This window comes from Melopsittacus undulatus, chromosome 2, assembly GCF_012275295.1.
Source record: "Melopsittacus undulatus isolate bMelUnd1 chromosome 2, bMelUnd1.mat.Z, whole genome shotgun sequence".
Taxonomy (NCBI): domain Eukaryota; kingdom Metazoa; phylum Chordata; class Aves; order Psittaciformes; family Psittaculidae; genus Melopsittacus; species Melopsittacus undulatus.
Genome location: NC_047528.1, coordinates 894,758 through 913,271, shown reverse-complemented (window position 1 = coordinate 913,271; position 18,514 = coordinate 894,758). Strand labels below are relative to the sequence as shown.

The 18,514-nt window shown below is 45.2% G+C and overlaps 1 protein-coding gene across 1 annotated transcript in view; it reads left to right on the top strand.

Moving 5' to 3' along the window:
* Nucleotides 1-18,514, top strand: part of PGM2L1 (phosphoglucomutase 2 like 1) — a 39,796-nt gene that overhangs the window by 13,878 nt on the left and 7,404 nt on the right. The window contains exons 2-11 of the mRNA XM_034074418.1: nucleotides 961-1,128; nucleotides 8,056-8,162; nucleotides 10,267-10,351; nucleotides 11,426-11,509; nucleotides 13,181-13,374; nucleotides 14,722-14,911; nucleotides 15,120-15,217; nucleotides 15,768-15,782; nucleotides 16,215-16,416; nucleotides 18,292-18,385. Of these exons, the coding sequence (XP_033930309.1) occupies nucleotides 961-1,128; nucleotides 8,056-8,162; nucleotides 10,267-10,351; nucleotides 11,426-11,509; nucleotides 13,181-13,374; nucleotides 14,722-14,911; nucleotides 15,120-15,217; nucleotides 15,768-15,782; nucleotides 16,215-16,416; nucleotides 18,292-18,385 (1,237 nt within the window). The remainder of the gene's footprint in view (nucleotides 1-960; nucleotides 1,129-8,055; nucleotides 8,163-10,266; nucleotides 10,352-11,425; nucleotides 11,510-13,180; nucleotides 13,375-14,721; nucleotides 14,912-15,119; nucleotides 15,218-15,767; nucleotides 15,783-16,214; nucleotides 16,417-18,291; nucleotides 18,386-18,514) is intronic.

The window sequence follows — 18,514 nt, the reverse complement described above, 5'->3', positions numbered from 1 at the left end:
GAGCAGGGCAAGTATCCAAAACGTCTGAGCCTTTTACCCATCTTTATGGGACAGCTACAATCAGTAGGAGCTTTCACTCTCTTGTATTCACCTCCCTAACAAGTGATGTAACTTGAAAAGACAAGCTCTCTTTCTGGTTTTACAGTGTCAGCTGGCTCTTATGGTGCCTGCTGACAAACCTCTCCTGCACTGGGGAGGAAGGGAAAGGAAGTGCTGCTTTGAAGTCAGGATCCTCATCTGTCTTCCAGCAGCACAGAGTGCAGTGATGGGACCTGCATTGGGCAAAAATCTCTTCTGAAGTCTGTGCTTCCCATTTCCAGGCTTTGTGTAGCTGGAAGGTGTATTAGCAACTGGGCAAATACATCAGCATATAGGTGCAGCAAGAGCTTCTGAAGCCTTTATAAATAAGGATGAGGCTGAGAGCATTGGGGGTGTTGAGCCTGGAGAAGAGACCTCAGAGCAGCTTCCAGTGTCTGAAGGGGGCTCCAAGGATGCTGGAGAGGGGCTCTTCATCAGGGACTGCAGTGATAGGACAAGGGGTGATGGGTTCAGACTGAAACAGGGGAAGTTCAGGTTGGAGATAAGGCAGAAGCTGTTCCCTGGGAGGGTGCTGAGGCGCTGGCACAGGGTGCCCAGAGAAGCTGTGGCTGCCCCATCCCTGGCAGTGCTCAAGGCCAGGTTGGACACAGGGGCTTGGAGCAGCTGCTCCAGTGGAAGGGGTCCCTGCCTGTGGCAGGGATTGGGACTGGAGGAGCTTTAAGCTCCCTTCAACCCAAAGCAGTCTGGGATTCTATGCTAGAAATGAAAGCTACAACAAAGGTGTGTTTGTGCAAATGGGCATTTTATAGCATAGGAAGTACTTGCTGCACTGCAGAACTAGGAATGATTTAACCCTCCCTGAGCATATAGTTCACATCCTTGTTTCAAGAACTAAATGAAGATCTTCATCTTCTCTTCCAGAACCAAAAAACTAAAGAACAGATTGAAAGCTTGTTGCAGAATGGGAAGCACAAAGAGCTGCGGGATCGCCTCTGCTGCAGGCTGACCTTTGGGACCGCTGGGCTCCGCTCTGCCATGGGAGCTGGCTTCTGCTACATTAATGATCTTACAGTGATCCAGTCCACACAGGTAAGCTGAGTACTTGTATAGGAGAGGACTAAGTGGTCTCATGGTGTTTGGGGCATGTAATGTACTGCTGAAACACAAGCTGAGGGTGAAACACAGCAGGCATTCAATGGAAGAGTGATAGCACGGAGTGGTTAGTGCTGAAAGAAAATAGCTTGAACAGGTTTAACTGGCCACATGAGGAAGCAGGATATAATCCCTTCCACTGGGATTTGGCCAGTGAAATGGCCAGTTATATTTTTTTATGGCCTATCCTGGGCTGCATCCAAAGGAGCGTGACCAGCAGGGTGAAGGAGGTGATGCTGCCCCTCTGCTCTGCTCTCGTGAGACCTCACCTGGAGCATTGTGTGCAGTTCTGGGGTCCTCAGCATAAGGAGGGGATGGAGCTGTTGGAACAAGTCCAGAGGAGGCCACGAGGATGCTCAGGGGCTGGAGCAGCTCCTGTATGGAGCCAGGCTGAGAATATTGGGGCTGTTGAGCCTGGAGAAGAGAAGCTGCATGGAGACCTCATAGAAGCCTTCCAGTATCTGAAGGGGGCTTATAGGGATGCTGGCGAGGGGCTCTTCATCAGGGACTGTAGTGATAGGACAAGGGGTGATGGGTTCAGACTGAAACAGGGGAAGTTTAGACTGGATCTAAGGAAGAAATTCTTTACTGTGAGGGTGCTGAGGCACTGGAATGGGTTGCCCAGTGAGGTTGTGAATGCTCCATCCCTGGCAGTGTTCAAGGCCAGGTTGGACAGAGCCTTGGGTGCCATGGTTTAGTGTGAGGTGTCCCTGCCCATGGCAGGGGGTTGGGACTGGATGATGTTAAGGTCCTTTCCAACCCCAGCTATTCTATGATTATGCTGCTTTCTAGTTGGAAACGAATGATTCTCTTAAGAACTTTGAGCATTTGTCCAAAACTAAACAAAAACCCATCCAGAAAAGCCAAAAGCAAACCCAGCCCCGAGCAAACAAGCCTTTTCTTTCATTTTTAGCTAAAGCTATTCATAACTATGTGGAAAAAAAAGGAGGTTTTACCAAGGAAACGAACAGGAAGCAAGATGACTGAAGAGCATCTGTATTGTAAATTAACTGCAGGGAATCCTTGCTGTTACATGGGTTGTAGAAAATACTGGGGTTAAGGGCAATGCCATGACTGTAGTCTCCCTGTGGCTCTTGGCACTACTTAAAGTAGAGATGCAAGAAAGTTAATTTGAGATATGAATTTAAACTCTCAAACAACAAATCTTATGTTACATATTGTGTCAGAGAGGGCTGATTCATGCTTTATCTATGATTTAATGGCTGCGTATGCAGGTTAGAGACATCACCATAGAATGATTTGCTACAGAAAATGTAAATGGGTGCTGATATCTTTGAGGACTAGTTCTTTTTATTTTGGTGTATAGTATTATGGGATGGAATTCCTGATTCAAATACAAACAGGGAGATCTTGGAACTTAAATGTGGCACCTGACTGCCATTTTGATAGTCATGTGTTAGTGTTGTTGGAAAGGGTCTGATGGCTTTGGTGTGGGTACAGTTTTGGCCAGAGGAACTTTAATCCCAGTTTTCTGTGCCAGAGATTAAGCTCTGCTTGCTGGTGGTGCTGGGTGTACATGTAGAAGGACACAGTAGTTGATACAGAGAGCTGAGGAGCTGCAGTGAGGCTGCTATGGAGTCATGAGTGGCACCAGTGCTGTTGTGGGGGAGACTGGTGGCAGAGACTCCTCACTTCTGACACATCTTTTCCTTAAACCATATTACAGATTCTCTTGACTGGTGGTTTAAGTAGATAACAAACAGAAGTACACCCTTTTGGACTTGTTTCTTCAATGGCTTCTACCCTCGGTGTTTTCCTCTCTTGATTTTGGTCTTGCACGCCAAAGAGGGCTGGGAAATGATCTCACCCTTCTCCATTTCTCTCCCTGCTTCTCTTTCAAGCAATGTTAATGAGCTATATGTGTGGTGATGGCCTGAATAAATCAACCTATTGATTAATATAAGGCTTCATGGTATCTGCTTTTCTTTGAAGCACTGGTTTGGTCAAGGGCAGATGATCTGTTCTTCCTCAAAGGTCCCTCGTTTTCTCATTTCTTTCCCCACCTTCTCAATAAGCACCTTTGGAAGGAACACTTGATGTTTGGATCACCAATGGTCCATGCTCCTTTTCTATATTGCTGTCTCATAGTGGATGTGCTCTTATATTTGCTGCTTATACAGTACCAGGCTGTTCTCAGTTGATGTATTCCTCTATCAGTTTTTGCTCAGAACAAGTATATTAAATACTCTCACCTGTATGAGAAATAAATTCAGAGTACATTGGAAATTGATGGGATATTATCCAGACCCTGAGCACTTGAGAGTCTGAATATGAACATTGATTTGTGTAGGGTTGTAGGTCTATTAAACTATCATTCCTGACTGTGATAGGCATTCTTGTATGTATTTTATGATGGTAAAGAAGAATCTGAATGCTTTTTTGCTTAATAATCTGCACAATGCAGCTTTGTCTCACTGCAGTGGAGGTAGTGGGAGGCAAACAGACAAGTGTTAAATCCTTTTGAGAAGGAATAGCATGAGTCAGAAAATGGATGTTCTGTGGTTCCTTTTCTTATGAGCATACAAAATACAAATGGCTTTGTATTGTGTATATGAAATACAGTTAAACATCTGTTCCCACCTTTAGTCTTCATAGAGTCACAGCCTGGTTTGTGTTGGAAGGAGCTGAAAGCTCCTCCAGCCCCAACCCCTGCCATGGGCAGGGACCCCTTCCACTGGAGCAGCTGCTCCAAGCCCCTGTGTCCAACCTGGCCTTGAACACTGCCAGGGATGGGGCAGCCACAGCTTCTCTGGGCACCCTGTGCCAGCACCTCAGCACCCTCCCAGGGAACAGCTTCTGCCTCAGAGCTCAGCTCAGTCTCCCCTCTCTTGGGCAGGTTCAAGCCATTCCCCTTGGCCTGGCCCTCCAGGCCCTTGTCCCAAGCCCCTCTCCAGCTTTCCTGCAGCCCCTTTAGGCACTGGAGCTGCTCTCAGCTCTCCCCTTCCCACAGCAGAGGGGCAGGATCCCCTCCCTGAGCTGCTGCTCCTGCTCCTTCTGATGCAGCCATGCAGAAGATTATCTTGTTAACACAAAGGGAGTAAGTCAGTTCTTGGCTTGTGCCGACTGAAGCTGGACTTGCTTGTGCTCTGGTCTCGTGGACATTGCCTGCTGCCTTTGTTTCCAGTCTCATGGAAGCGTGACTGAACATGAGTTGCCCAAGTGAGACACATTCTTGGCAGAAAGGACAAGGTTCATTTTGGTCAGCAAGGAATGTGTTTGTGAGTTCAGTTTCATGGGCAGTACTGGTTTCTGGAAGCAGCGGTCTGGGCTGAAATCCTTTGCTCCCTCTCTGGAGCTTCTATTTCTGGTTGTTCATCAGTCAAGACTGGGAAGTGGATGAGAACGTGTTTCTGAAGTCAACTGCATCAGATTTAATCTCTTTGTTTGGGTACTCTTGCTTCAGAAGCTGATGACATTAACAGTTTGGCTGAACCTCATGTGAAAACGGACAACCTTGTCTCTGTATGTCCTGTTCCAGGAAGGAATGGCTGTTCAAAACAAGTGAAATTCAAGTATTCCCTTCAGTTGAATCTTAGTTCAGCTGCATGCTTAGGCAGTGCTGTGTCCTTGCATGATTATATTGCTGTCACTAAAAGTCAGATCCAGAAAGGTACAGGATACTCAGAAGTTGCTGTTGAAGGACTTTTCCTTTCGAAGGTTGTAGGGATGTAACCTACACATAAAGCCTTGATTCTCCTGCTCACATATTACTTCTGCCCCACTGAACCAGTCACTTCTCTTACTGGGTGAGTAACCAGTCACTGACCCCCCCAGTGACAAAACCAGTCATCTGTGCATCATTGCTCCTTGCTGTATAAGCAAAGATGAAGATAAGAGTTGGAAGATTTTAATACTGGGCTTCAAGAGAGACAGTGACAGCTTTATGATTTCATCAACCCCAAATCTTTCTATCCCATTCTTGGTAACATCACTTTCCCCTCACTTCTCATTGGAAATGAATCCTATGGGGTTGGACATACAAGAGGATTATTCATGCCTGCAGAAGCAATGTAGATCTCTCTTTGTGAACCTTATATAGGGAAATATAGAATAGTAGAATAAAATCAGAATCATCCTGGTTGGAAAAGCCCTTTAAGCTCATCCAGTCCAACCATTCCCATCCCTGCCAAGGCCACCCCTGCCCCATGGCACTGAGGGCTGTGAACCCTTGCAGGGCCGGTGCCTGCAGCCCTGCCCTGGGCAGCCTGTTCCAATGCCTGAGCACCCTGTGGGGCAGGAATTGTTCCTCAGCTCCATCTAAAGCTGCCCTGGTGCAGCTTGAGGCCGGTTCCTCTTGTCCCATCCCTTGTTCCTTGGGAGCAGAGCCCAGCCCCTCCTGGCTCCATCCTCCTGCAGGCACTTGGAGGGAGCCATCAGGTCCCCCCTGAGCCTTCTCTTCTCCATCTGAACCCCCCAGCTCCCTCAGCCGTTCCCCATCATCATCTCTTGCTCCTCCTCCTCATCATCTGCTCTTCATCTCTTTACATGTTATTTAGTGTATTCAAGTTAAACTCAATCAAGTTTTCTCCATTCCTCTATCTCTTGTCTCTTTAGAGTTGTGAATGAAAGTTCTTAGTAGGTTGCAGGGCAGGGTGAATGTGTGTTTGTGTCCACACAGTTCAGTTCAGTGTGAAGGTGACTTCAGCTGCCGATTGTGCGTTGGCACTTTCCACTTCTGTCCATATGGGAGGATATGTATTGATTTTAAAGCTTTTTCTCTGTCTGAATCCCTCTATAGACATCTGCAGTTGACATAATTCTCCAGAGAAGCCAGTATCCAATTCTTCATGCTTTGAAGCACGTTCTATGGAGAAAAGGGCAAGAAACACCAAATAATTTGAGCTCATTGAATTTCATGAGGAGTTAGTCTGGCTTTCCAGCTCAGAGATTGCTCATTGGTGATCATAGAATCCAGATTGGTTTGGGATGAAGGGACCTTAAAGCCTTTCCAGCTCCAACCCCTGCCAGGGCAGGGACCCCTTCCACTGGAGCAGCTGCTCCAAGCCCCTGTGTCCAACCTGGCCTTGAGCACTGCCAGGGATGGGGCAGCCACAGCTTCTCTGGGCACCCTGTGCCAGCGCCTCAGCACCCTCCCAGGGAACAGCTTCTGCCTCAGAGCTCAGCTCAGTCTCCCCTCTCTTGGGCAGGTTCAAGCCATTCCCCTTGGCCTGGCCCTCCAGGCCCTTGTCCCAAGCCCCTCTCCAGCTTTCCTGCAGCCCCTTTAGGCACTGGAGCTGCTCTCAGCTCTCCCCTTCAGGAGCCTTCTGTTGTCCAGGCTGCCCCAGCCCAGCTCTCTCAGCCTGGCTCCAGAGCAGAGTCAGGTCCAGATTGAGTACATTGTACTTAATGTTAGAGGGAAGCCTTTTTAATTCTATGGCAGAGCACACCTTCATTCCATCAGGAGGAAACTGACCCTCACAAGAGCTGTCTTTTTTAGGCTACTGTTTGCTGGGGTATGTTCACAGCACTGTATTTGTGTTAGGGCTGTGTTCTGGTTGTAGTGAACTGTAGCCTCTGGAAGCTTCCATTAACAACAGTGCCTTTTTGTCTAAAACTGCTGATCCATCCTAGGTTGTGTCTGTGGATCTCCAGAGATTCGAACTGGGAAACTAATGCACTTGAAGGCCACAGGAAAGGTGAAGCTGGAACATCATGTAATGCACTGTTGATGGGCTGAGCAAGTTGGGGCTGTTGAGCCTGGAGAAGAGAAGCTGCATGGAGACCTCAGAGCAGCTTCCAGTGTCTGAAGGGGGCTCCAAGGATGCTGGAGAGGGGCTCTTCATCAGGGACTGCAGTGATAGGACAAGGGGTGATGGGTTCAGACTGAAACAGGGGAAGTTCAGGTTGGAGATAAGGCAGAAGCTGTTCCCTGGGAGGGTGCTGAGGAAGCTGTGGCTGCCCCATCCCTGGCAGTGCTCAAGGCCAGGTTGGACACAGGGGCTTGGAGCAGCTGCTCCAGTGGAAGGGGTCCCTGCCCATGGCAGGGGTTGGAGCTGGATGATCTTGAGGTCCTTTCCAACCCTATCTGATCTATGATTCTATAGTCCCAAAGAGCATTTATCTCCTCCCCTTTGGTAAGGGAGTAGCAGACCAAGGGGCTGTTCAGTTTTCCCTGTGTATGCACATATTTCTCCTCACCCTAATGTGTTTTACAAATCTGCTCCCTTTCCTCCTCCCTGAATGGGGCTGATCTCTGATATCTTTCCCCTGGAAATGTTCTGCCTTGATATAGAGAAAGCAGTTTGGATTTTTGCTGGTTTATCTGCATAGTGCATACATCAAGGGCTTCAATCTGTCCACCGGAGCAGGTCACTAGTAATAAACCTTTGGTTGAGGAAGTGGGTGAGGATGAAGCATCCTTTTGGTGCAGATTTGGTACTAATGGTTTGAAAAGGTGATGAAAAGGTGCCTGACTTGTATTGTGAGCAGAAGGATAAAGATTAGCACCGCCTGGCACTGGCCTAACATTGCCACAGTGGATAGGCTTTCAAAAAGTGGATTACTCTCAATTGGGCCTCCAAGATGATTTGAATACGTAAAAGCACAGGAAGGATTGAGAACACGTACTTATTGCTTGAGGGTTTTACTGCTTCCAGCTTTCTGCTAATGCTGCCAGGTCACTAAGTGTTGTGTGGGTTTTATTTCCCTGGTTTTCCCAGATTTCTTTCTTTCTGTGAACACTGGGGGGAAAATGATGTTGCTTTTGTGAATAGCACGATTGATGTTTTAGCTGAGCTGGGTTTTGCCTACTGACATTCTTCATCCCACATGGAAGCTCGTTTGTAACCTTTGTATGTGCTGCACTGGAGCTAATTCTTCCCAACCTCTTTTCTCTCTTTCCAGGGGATCTACAAGTATCTTGAGAGGTGTTTCTCAGACTTTAAGCAGAGAGGCTTTGTTGTTGGATATGACACACGAGGTCAGGTGACCAGCAACTGCAGCAGTAAGAAGTATGAGTATTGATTACACTTGCAAGACTAGACATTAAATTGTGCTTTTAAATGCATTCTGTTCTATCAGTGTATTTGTGTCAGCAGCTATACACACTTTCCCCTTAGTCAATTTAAGTAGTAAGGAAGAGATGCATGGACTAAAGCCTTTATAATATACCTTGTCAGCAAATGTGGCATATAAACTAGTCCCTTCACCAAAGAATTTACAGTCTAAATGCCCAGGACCATTAGGCAGATATTAAGAAGTTGATGTGCCTGGAGAGATATATGAATGTGAAGGTAGATTCTGAGTACTAACATCTAGCTTGGAATCACTAAATGTTAGTACACTGTTAATAACGTTTAACATCTGACTTAAGCTTGCTTGGGGGAGAATAATTCTACCTGCAGCCAACCATAACCTGGTGTTTTGGTACCCTTATTTTAGTCTGTGATCCCAGTTCCACATTGGGAATATTCTACTTAGACTGCTTAAAATGTAAGCTTCCAGTGATGTCAAATTGTGCCATTTGCAAGGAAAGGGGAGAGAGGAGCTAGAAAAGAGCTGCTTTCTGAATTCTCTAAGGAATCCTAATCCCATTGCAATTACAACACGTGTTTTGCTCCCTGAATGACATTTCTCACCCAACTCATTAGCTAACTATTTAATTGTTGGAGTTAATGTAGCTACTGTGTCTAATTGTTGTAACTAATGTAGTTTGGGATATTTAATGCTTGTCAGCATTTCATATTGCAGGGATGGAGTTCAATAGAGCACAGAATCTAGTGTGTGTCTTAGAGCTTCTCCATCCCCCTGAGCTCTGCCTCTCCACCCTGCTCTGCAGAATGTGTGGCATGTCAGCAGGCAGGCTTTGGCAGGATGTTTTTCTCTGTTACACTGTGTTTGCAAGGTTATTACCCACATCACCTGGGTTATGCACAGCCTAAAAACGTGGAAGTGTAAGAAAAACATTCCTTTCCAGCCACACAGAGCTTGGAATTCAGACCTGATCGCAGCACAGTTGTAAATCATGATGCAAGAATCAATCTGTTCTCAACTGCATGTTTCTTTTGTCCCCTTGGGATGACACAGAGTTCCAGTAGTGCTGAAATCCAAGTGAAGCACCCCACAAGGGGTTTTCAGTTGGCTCAGTGTGCTTATCCAGCCCTATGTGAGCAGCAGTGCTCCTTTCTTTGCATCAGCTCCAGTGCTGATGGAGATGTCAGACTGTCTGACTGTATCCTATGGTTAAGTTGATATAAACCATTGTGCTACAGGAGCAAAATGTCAGCAACTTCAACTCCAACCTGAGCTCTCAAACTCCTTGAGGTATATTCATGTGATATCTGATAGGTGCCCCAGTGAAATTCTAAGTGAAACTTAGGCTACCCTATACTTGTGTATACAGACAAGCATTAATTTGCTTCCTTATCTCCTATGACAAGTGAGCAAAACAAACTTACACTGTTTAATCCCTCACCTGTTTTGATTCTGAGACTTCCTGTTAACTGCTGAGCTGCGTGTACCTGACTTGAACAGAGCAGTTTCATATGAGTTACCTGGAAGAGAGTTAATATCCCTGCTCCTTAAGAGGAAAAGCTTATAAAGGCAGCTTAAACCTAGAGTTGCTGTTAGTGTTTCTAACCTTTTATGAGTACAAGTGTACTGGTTTGCAGAAGTATGTTTAAGAAGAGATCTCTTCATGGGTATTGTCTGAACAAGGCTGGCAAACCAGCTTTGCTGGGTGGGATGCTGAATCCATTCCCAAACCTGCTGTTGCAGACATCTGGCACTTCAGACTTTCTGGTAGACTGGTTCTGTCCTTGAATGAAGGTCAGGAGTCACACCAAGAGGTTTTGATATCACTGATTTCTTTATGTGGTTGACTGAAGTGCCTTGTGCTGTTCAAGCAATGACTAAATGCACTGACTTGGATTCTGCAGCCTGAAAGCTGCGTTACATCAACTCTACAAGCTATAGGGTATTACTCTTAGTGTAAGCCAGAAAACAACAGGGGGATTTAACAAACAAGTGAAATGAGGGTTACACAAACCCCATTGTGGCTGCTGGAGTGTTGTGGAGAGTTGGGTTGACTGAATGCTTTCTTCTTCCTGTTGATAGACTTGCAAAGCTCACTGCTGCAGTCCTGCTGGCTAAAGATGTACCTGTGTACTTCTTCTCCACCTATGTCCCTACTCCGTTTGTGGTAAGTCATCTTTGTTCTATTGTTGAACCATGAAGGTAAGGGAGTCCTTGAAAGTTCACTAAAAATGCAAACTAGCAATTTTTATCAAATCCCATTATTTAAACAGAAAACAGAGGCTGCTTGGTACAAAATCACCCAATGGTTGAGGCTGGAGGTCATCTAGTCCAGCTTCCCTGTTCCAGATCTCTCATACTGGAGAGCCCAGACCTGGACACAGTGCTCCAGGGAAGGCTTCATCAGGGCTGAGCAGAGGGAGGATCAGTTCCCTCCACCTGTCAGCAGTGCTTTTCCTGATGCAGTATGTGATTCTGTTGGCCACCTTGATCCCAATGTCCCATTGCTGGCTCATGGACAGCCTGGTGTCCACCAGATCCCAAGCCCCCCTGCCATTCTAGCTGCAGAATTCTTGACTAAGTCAATGTTTCTGGGTTTCCTTTGTAGCCCTATGCTTCTCAGCAGGTCAGGCCCCAGCCTGTGCTGGTGCCAGGGTTTATTCCTCCCCAAGGGCAAGACCATGCACTTAACTGAATTTCTCTGCCCATCTCTCCAGCCTGTCTAGATCCTTCTGAGGGAGGCTGTAACAAGAATGATGCTGACTTCTGCATGCACATAGTCAATAGACTCACAGTTTACCCTGCTTTCTATTCTGCAAGCTGTTCTGGTGTGTTGTGGGTCCTGTTTTGAGGGGAGGCCTGAAAGAACTGGGTGCTCTTTAGCAGAAAGTACCCTGTCACTTGTTTTTTCCCAAGCCCTTTGGTGAATTCTTTCTATTTCAATCTGTTTTCTCTTCAGTACTAGTGTAATCTGAGTGTAGGCTTTTAGTTGGTCAGTTAACAATTGCATTTATGTAGTTAGTAAATGGAATAATGTTCCTATGCAGCAACTTTCTCTATTAACTACAGGAAAGAGAATGATGAGCATTCATGTATACAGTTTCAAACCAACTGGTGAAATGTTAAGAGCCACTTCTCCTGTAGCATCCTGTTGTGTAACTCTCCTAACAATATAATGATATTGTGCCATTCTAGCTGCAGAATTCTTGACAAAATCAATGTTTCTGGGTTTCCTTTGTAGCCCTATGCTGTTCAGCAGCTCAATGCTGTGGCTGGTGTGATGATCACAGCATCCCACAACCGGAAGGAGGACAATGGGTACAAGGTAAGGCTTGAAGTCTGTAGCTTCTCACAGCCAGCTGCTCTCCCATGTTACCTACTTTGGGTGTTTGGCTTAGCACAGAATCATGGACTGGTTTGAGTTGGACCTTAAAGCTCCTCCAGCTCCAACCCCTGCCATGGGCAGGGACCCCTTCCACTGGAGCAGCTGCTCCAAGCCCCTGTGTCCAACCTGGCCTTGAGCACTGCCAGGGATGGGGCAGCCACAGCTTCTCTGGGCACCCTGTGCCAGCACCTCAGCACCCTCCCAGGGAAGAGTCTTCCTTTGGAGCACATGTATGTGTAGGTTAGAAGGAGAAATGATTTCAAGTAATTAATCTTTCTTTAACCTGAGTTACACGTGCTTTCTTTTGCACCTGGAACACACTGCTTGTGTTTCTTGAGCACAAGCCTGTTGTGACATTCCATAGAGTCAAATCAGCAGCTGAAGGAATGCTTAATTCTATGTTCACATCTTAGACTTAGAAATGAGTTTGAAACTAAGCTAGAACTTAGGTGGATTAATCCACATAGTTGGTGACTGTTTAAGACTGTGCTGCTCCCTCTAAGGTTGTTTTTCTGGACATTGAGAGAAGGTGGGTGTCTTCCTTTTGAAAGCTTGGAGCACTGTAAGCATCCATAGCAGTAAAAGCTGCTTATGCAGTGTTGTAACAGTATTTTTGTTCCAAACTTTATATGAATGTGAACTAAACTCTAAACTTTATCTAAACTTAGTCTTCTAAAAGCTTAGTAACAAGTCAGTGAGTAATGGCAAGGATAGAAAACCCAGCCTTCTTCTGCACACAGATAACCCTTGGATGTGCTTGTACTGCATTTATCTTCTGTGGAGCAAGTTGTGAAGTGCTTCACCAGCCTTTGCTTAGCTATAGCAATGAAGAAGAAATTGAGACCCACTGGTTTTCCAGGTGTTTCATTTATCAAGAAGCTCTTATGTTTGTGTCTCTGATACAAAGCACTTATGTCAGGATACTGGATTTTGTCCTAGTCTTCCACATGAATTGTTTTATCTCTCACTATTTCCTCTATGAATCCAGCAGCTCCTAAAGGCTATGGACAACTTTAACCAAATGTGACCAAGCCATAGTTTCAAAGGCACTGAGTACCTGTGGGGTTTGTGACAGTAAAGAGAGACAAATTGATCTGCTCTGTGAGCCCAACCATGCTATTGGCAAGCAACTGTGGGAAAACTGGCCTTTAACAAAGACTTTCCATAGTTCAGGGTTTCACAGTGTTTCCAGCTGAAAGATTCCAGTTGTTCTGTTACAGAAAACCATGTACCTTGGCACACTGCTTATCTGCTTGGCTTTGATTCCCAGCCCAAGTTGTGTCCCTTTACAAAAGGAATGCCAGACAGTGAGGAAGGTAATGGATTGTTCAGTTTGCACAGCTCTGCCCTCTAAAGTGCCCAGTTTTGCTTTCTCACGTCCTCATGATTTCAATCATAATAGTTGAATACCAGCTTTTGGGAAACTGGGTTGTGTTGTATGACTGGAATGCTAAACTGTGATTCCATGTGACTTTGGAGAATCAAGCTGCTCTTGATGTTATCCTTTCCTGTCTGACTTCAAGGAGCAGGAAGCCAGCAGAATCCTATGGACAAAAGAATTTATCAAGATGATCTTTGTGAATAAACTGTCTTGTTTTAAACTTACACCAGGTTTACTGGGAAAATGGAGCACAGATCACCTCTCCTCATGATAAGGAAATCATCAAGTGTATAGAAGAGTGTGTGGAACCATGGAATGGCTCTTGGAATGAGAATCTAGTAGATACCAGTCCCCTTAGACAGGATCCTCTGAAGAAAATCTGTGACTGTTACATGGAGGACCTGAAGAAGATCTGTTATTACAGGTACTGGATAAAGCAACATGTATGTAAATGATGGTTTTAAGGGAGCTTTGGGTTCCATGTGGAAAACTGACCGCAGTAATAAAGCATGCAGTGCTGCCATACAGAAACATTGTTCACTTGGACATAGGGATTGGGCTGTCTTCCCAAATTGTAATGGTTTCAGACCTGCTTGTAGTGATTTTTATTGTCCCAAACCAGTGACTTGATGTGTCTTTATGGTTCACAGGAGCTTGGTGCTCCACTGCCACAGACATCACTGTCTGCTTGAGGCCATTGCTCTGTGCAGTGTGGGCAATAATTCCTGGTCATCACCCCATTCTGTCTTACCCCATCCCTCCTCTGATTAAGTGGTCACCAACATTAGGCCTAGATCATACTTGCTAATGAAGAGCCCTACTTTTGGGCACTATGCTGCAGTAATGCACCCTGATGTGAACCATTTGATACAAATGAAAGTGCTCAAAGAGAAATACAGACTAAAAGTGGGGTTGTGAAAGAAAATTCTTTGCCTCATGTTTCCTACAGCACAATATCAGAGGTCTGATACTTAGAAAACTCATTTAATAACTGAATGATGCAGGAATAGGAGCAGCTTGAGGTGAGTGCCTCCAGGGAGGGACCCAGAACAAAAGTTCATCCATCATCAGGTTCTTTCCTTGTCTCCAGATGGGCCATAAATGTCATCTTACCTCTGGTGTGCCTTGCTGATGGATGTAACTCCTTTACCTTCCACTTTGCACTGGGCTTAAGGCCTTCCTTTGCATAAATAAGCACAGGCTGTAAACTCAGTTCAGCTTTAGGTGGGAGTTACCTGCTTGTAGCCTAAGGCTCCAGCAACTTGAGCTTCCCATTACTACTCATGCTAAAGAAGACCACCCAGTCAAAATGCCTTAGTCAAAGGAGCTCAGCTAACTAAATGCAATTCACAGCAAGGTGTACATGTGTGGAATAGAGGTGAGAAGATGAAGTGTAAAGGTTGGCTGGGGCAGAAGAGGAGAATAAAAGGAGGGTGAATAATAATGTGGGTAGAGCAGAGCCAGAGTAAGATCCTCAGGGTGGTGGAAGAGCTGGAGGTTGATGCAGAAACCAACAGTTCATTCTTGGGAGACTTTCAGCTGATTCAGCAGAAGGTGAATATCTCATTTTCCAGAGGAAGAAGCTTTCAAGCAGCAATTTCTAGGGAAACTCCAAATGAGCACTTTTCCTTTGCTCCTCCTTTGGAATTAATGCAGGAATCAGCAGAACAGTACAAAGTGTAACTGCATTTTCTTTTGCTTTTGCTTTCCCACATGAAAAGAATCTTGTTCAATAACTAAAATCTTCCTGTAATTCTTCTTTCCTCCTCAGGGAGCTGAACATGCAAACAACTCTGAAGTTTGTCCATACCTCTTTTCATGGAGTTGGCCATGACTATGTGCAGTTGGCTTTCAAAGCATTTGGCTTCCAGCCTCCCATTCCAGTACCTGAACAGAAAGATCCAGATCCAGACTTCTCCACTGTCAAATGCCCAAATCCTGAAGAAGGGGAATGTGTGCTGGTATTTTTGTTTCTATTTCATCAGTTTTCTATGAGCTTTCCTCTGTTTGGGTATGATAGTGTTGAAAAACCAAGGAAGAGAACAGGGAGTACCTGGCTTTCAGTTAATACAATCTGTGTGAGATTATATATGCATGCAATACATCTAAGTAGGAAGACTGGGTTTATTTGCTCTTGTGATTTTCTTTCCATCCCTCTTCTCTCATCAGGAGTTGTCACTCAGGCTTGCAGAGAAGGAAGGTGCTAAAGTAGTAGTGGCCACTGATCCAGATGCAGATAGACTAGCAGTGGCGGAGCAGCAGGAGAAGTAAGTGATGGAATCGTTTCTGTTATCTCTTTCTGCAGAAGTAGTAGTGAAAAGGCACAGAATGTCATAAAATCCCAGACTGTTGGGTTGGGAAGGACCTCATCCAGTTCCAAACCCCTGCTATAGGTAGGGACACCTTTCACTAGACCAGGCTCATCAAGGCCCATCAAACCCAGCTGTGAACACTGCCAGGGATGGAGCATTCACCAGATCTATTCATGTTACAGTAAAAGGCCAAATTAAACTGTTCAGTGGTTACTGAAGACAGCAAGATCTTGTTGCTACTGTATTTTCACTTCTAGTAGGCAAACATTCTGCTGTGGGACTGTAGCTATTGGGGGTTTTATGTTTCTTTGTTTTTCCCTGACTGTTTAATATTGAATGGAAACTATTTTTCTTCCACTGACAGGCCAAAATTCTGATCATTGTGTAAGTAGCTGTCTGCAATACACCTGACTGCAGTCTATAGAGTCATGGGATGGGTTGGAAGGGAGCTTAAAGCTCCTCCAGCTCCAACCCCTGCCACAGGCAGGGACCCCTTCCACTGGAGCAGCTGCTCCAAGCCCCTGTGTCCAACCTGGCCTTGAGCACTGCCAGGGATGGGGCAGCCACAGCTTCTCTGGGCACCCTGTGCCAGCGTCTCAGCACCCTCACAGGGAAGAGCTTCTGCCTTAAATCCAACCTAAGCCTACCTCTCCTTCTTCAGTGTAAAGCTGTTCCCCTTGGCCTATCAAGTATTGGCTGTATAGATTGCTGTACTCCTGTTTGATAAGCTAAAAAGGTCTAAGCTATTCTAAAGCTGACAGTAAGGATACATATTATGGTATCTTTACTTGCTAACAGAATGCACTGGGCTTGTAAATCATTGAGGTGTGAGAAATGTGAAGTCCTGTTAATATGGTGGCTTTGTGTAGAGCAGCTTCCTGCTGATTCCTGTTCCAATGCCTGCACATCTCCCCCTGTGTGGATGCTCCTGGGCAACCTTGAATGAGCACTGACATTTCTATCCTGTCTGCAGTGGGTGCTGGAAGGTGTTCACTGGCAATGAGCTAGCAGCTTTGTTTGGGTGGTGGATGTTCTCATGCTGGAAGGAAAACTGCTCTGAAGATGCTGATGTGAAGAACATTTACATGTTGGCGACCACGGTGTCCTCAAAGATTTTGAGGGCAATTGCACTTAAAGAAGGATTTCACTTTGAAGTAAGTGTGGGGTTTATGAGGTCCTCTTGGCAGAGGCCATGTTCTCCATGTAGCTCCCTCCTCTTCTGACTTTATGAAGTGGAGAAATAGATGACTTCCGGTCTTTTGGCTTGGAGTCTTTGTGCATTCCAGTGTGTAAAGAATGCAGTTTTACCTGAACAGTTTTACCTGATTTCCATGTAGAATCATAGAATGGTTTGGGTTGGAAAGGACCTTAAAATAATCCAGTTCCAAACCCCCTGCCATGGGCAGGGATGCCTCTCACTAGACCATGTCACCTAAAGCTCTGTCCAACCTGGCCTCGAACATTCCCAGGTATGGAGCATTTACCACATCTCCAGTATTTCTCAATGCACGTTACAGTGATTGCAGATTTAAGGACATTTTCCTGATCTTTTTGACAGAATTGCCCTGCATTTAAATCAAATTAGCTTCTCAGCTTGCCTGCAAGGAGGCTGTAAGAGGTGACACAAGTTAAACCCTCACTTACATAAAATAGGAATGCTTTTGTCATGGTTATTTCCCTAGAGGTAAATTCCTCTGTGCAAGAGAATGGAAGTTGTGCAACTCAGTGTTTCCTACAAAAATGGAATGCTTTTTGATGGCTTTGTAACAAGTGCTTAGGGGTTACACCATGTTCCTTCAGGTGCCCTGGCTACAAGTAGGTTTTACTTCAGGTTGTGACAGACAAAGGAACTCTTTTGTTCAGATCTTTAATGGAGCTTCGTGAAGGTCTTTCTAAAAGAGGAAATGGAGAAGTCCTCAGTGACTGTATTTTACTTCCTGCATTCAAATTATGTGCTTGCTCTGATGTCTGAGACCCCCATAAGAGACTTAAGTGCTCTAAAGCTTAGCACTAACATACAAAGATCCAGGGCTTGTTTTTAATACATGTCTAAATGAAAGCCATGTGTAGTAGGAAAAAACATTTTTCCAAACAATGAGGAAGTAAAAAGTAAAGTGGAAAACAACTGTGAAAAATGCATTTTGAGTGACTGGCCAGATATGCTTCACCATAGAATCACATTGGTTTGTGTTGGATCTGGAGGAGCCTATTGGTCTTCCATCTCCAACCCCTGCCACGGGCAGGGACCCCTTCCACTGGAGCAGCTGCTCCAAGCCCCTGTGTCCAACCTGGCCTTGAGCACTGCCAGGGATGGGGCAGCCACAGCTTCTCTGGGCACCCTGTGCCAGCGCCTCAGCACCCTTATGGGAGGACTTTCAGTATTCAGGCAGGTTGGATACTGATGCCTTGTACTGAATTGCATTAGCTCTCAAAGTACCTTTCCTTTTGTGGAAAGGAACACATTTGACTGAAAAAAGGATGAGGAATGTACAGAACACCTTGGTCTCCTCTAAATCCTTCCCTTCTTGCACCTTCCTTCTCTCCAAGGAGGACTGTGTCTAAGATTCTAACTGCTTTTGTACGATTTGAAGAGCGCAAGCAGTGCTGTTCCCTCCATCACCCCAAACTGCTGTTTCTATGTCTAGGACTTTTCCTTTTGAGTAACTTTGTGCTGCTGTCTCACCTGATAACCACCATGGAAGATCATTTCTGAGCTCAGACTGAACCATGGTCTCTCAAGCACACATACTCCATGATTTGATACTCATGTCCTAGTTGAGTATTTGCTAGTAAAACGTTACCCAGTGACTGTTTTTCTTAGATTTATAATCTAAACTGAAGAGATGTTTTCCCCCCTTTCTCCTTAATGTTTTTTCCCCTTTCACCTTTGTCTTTCCCCCTTTCTCCTTTATGTCTTTCCCCTTTATCTGAAGCAGCCCAAAAGTGATGGGAATAGTGGATACACTTCTTTGATTTGAAACTAAATTGAAAATGTATATTTAATCCACTCTTTGTCTTTTCTGTTTCAGGAAACACTCCCTGGATTTAAGTGGATTGGAAGTAGAGTAAAAAATCTCCTAGATAATGGCAAAGAAGTTCTCTTTGCATTTGAAGAGTCTATTGGTAAATATGTTCATATCATTTTAAGAGGTTGAGAAGTGTGGGTAAATGTGACTAAAAAGAAGTGGTCTTAGCTATGAAACAAATCAAAAGCACTTTATTTCTGTTCAGGTAGTTACTGATATTGATATT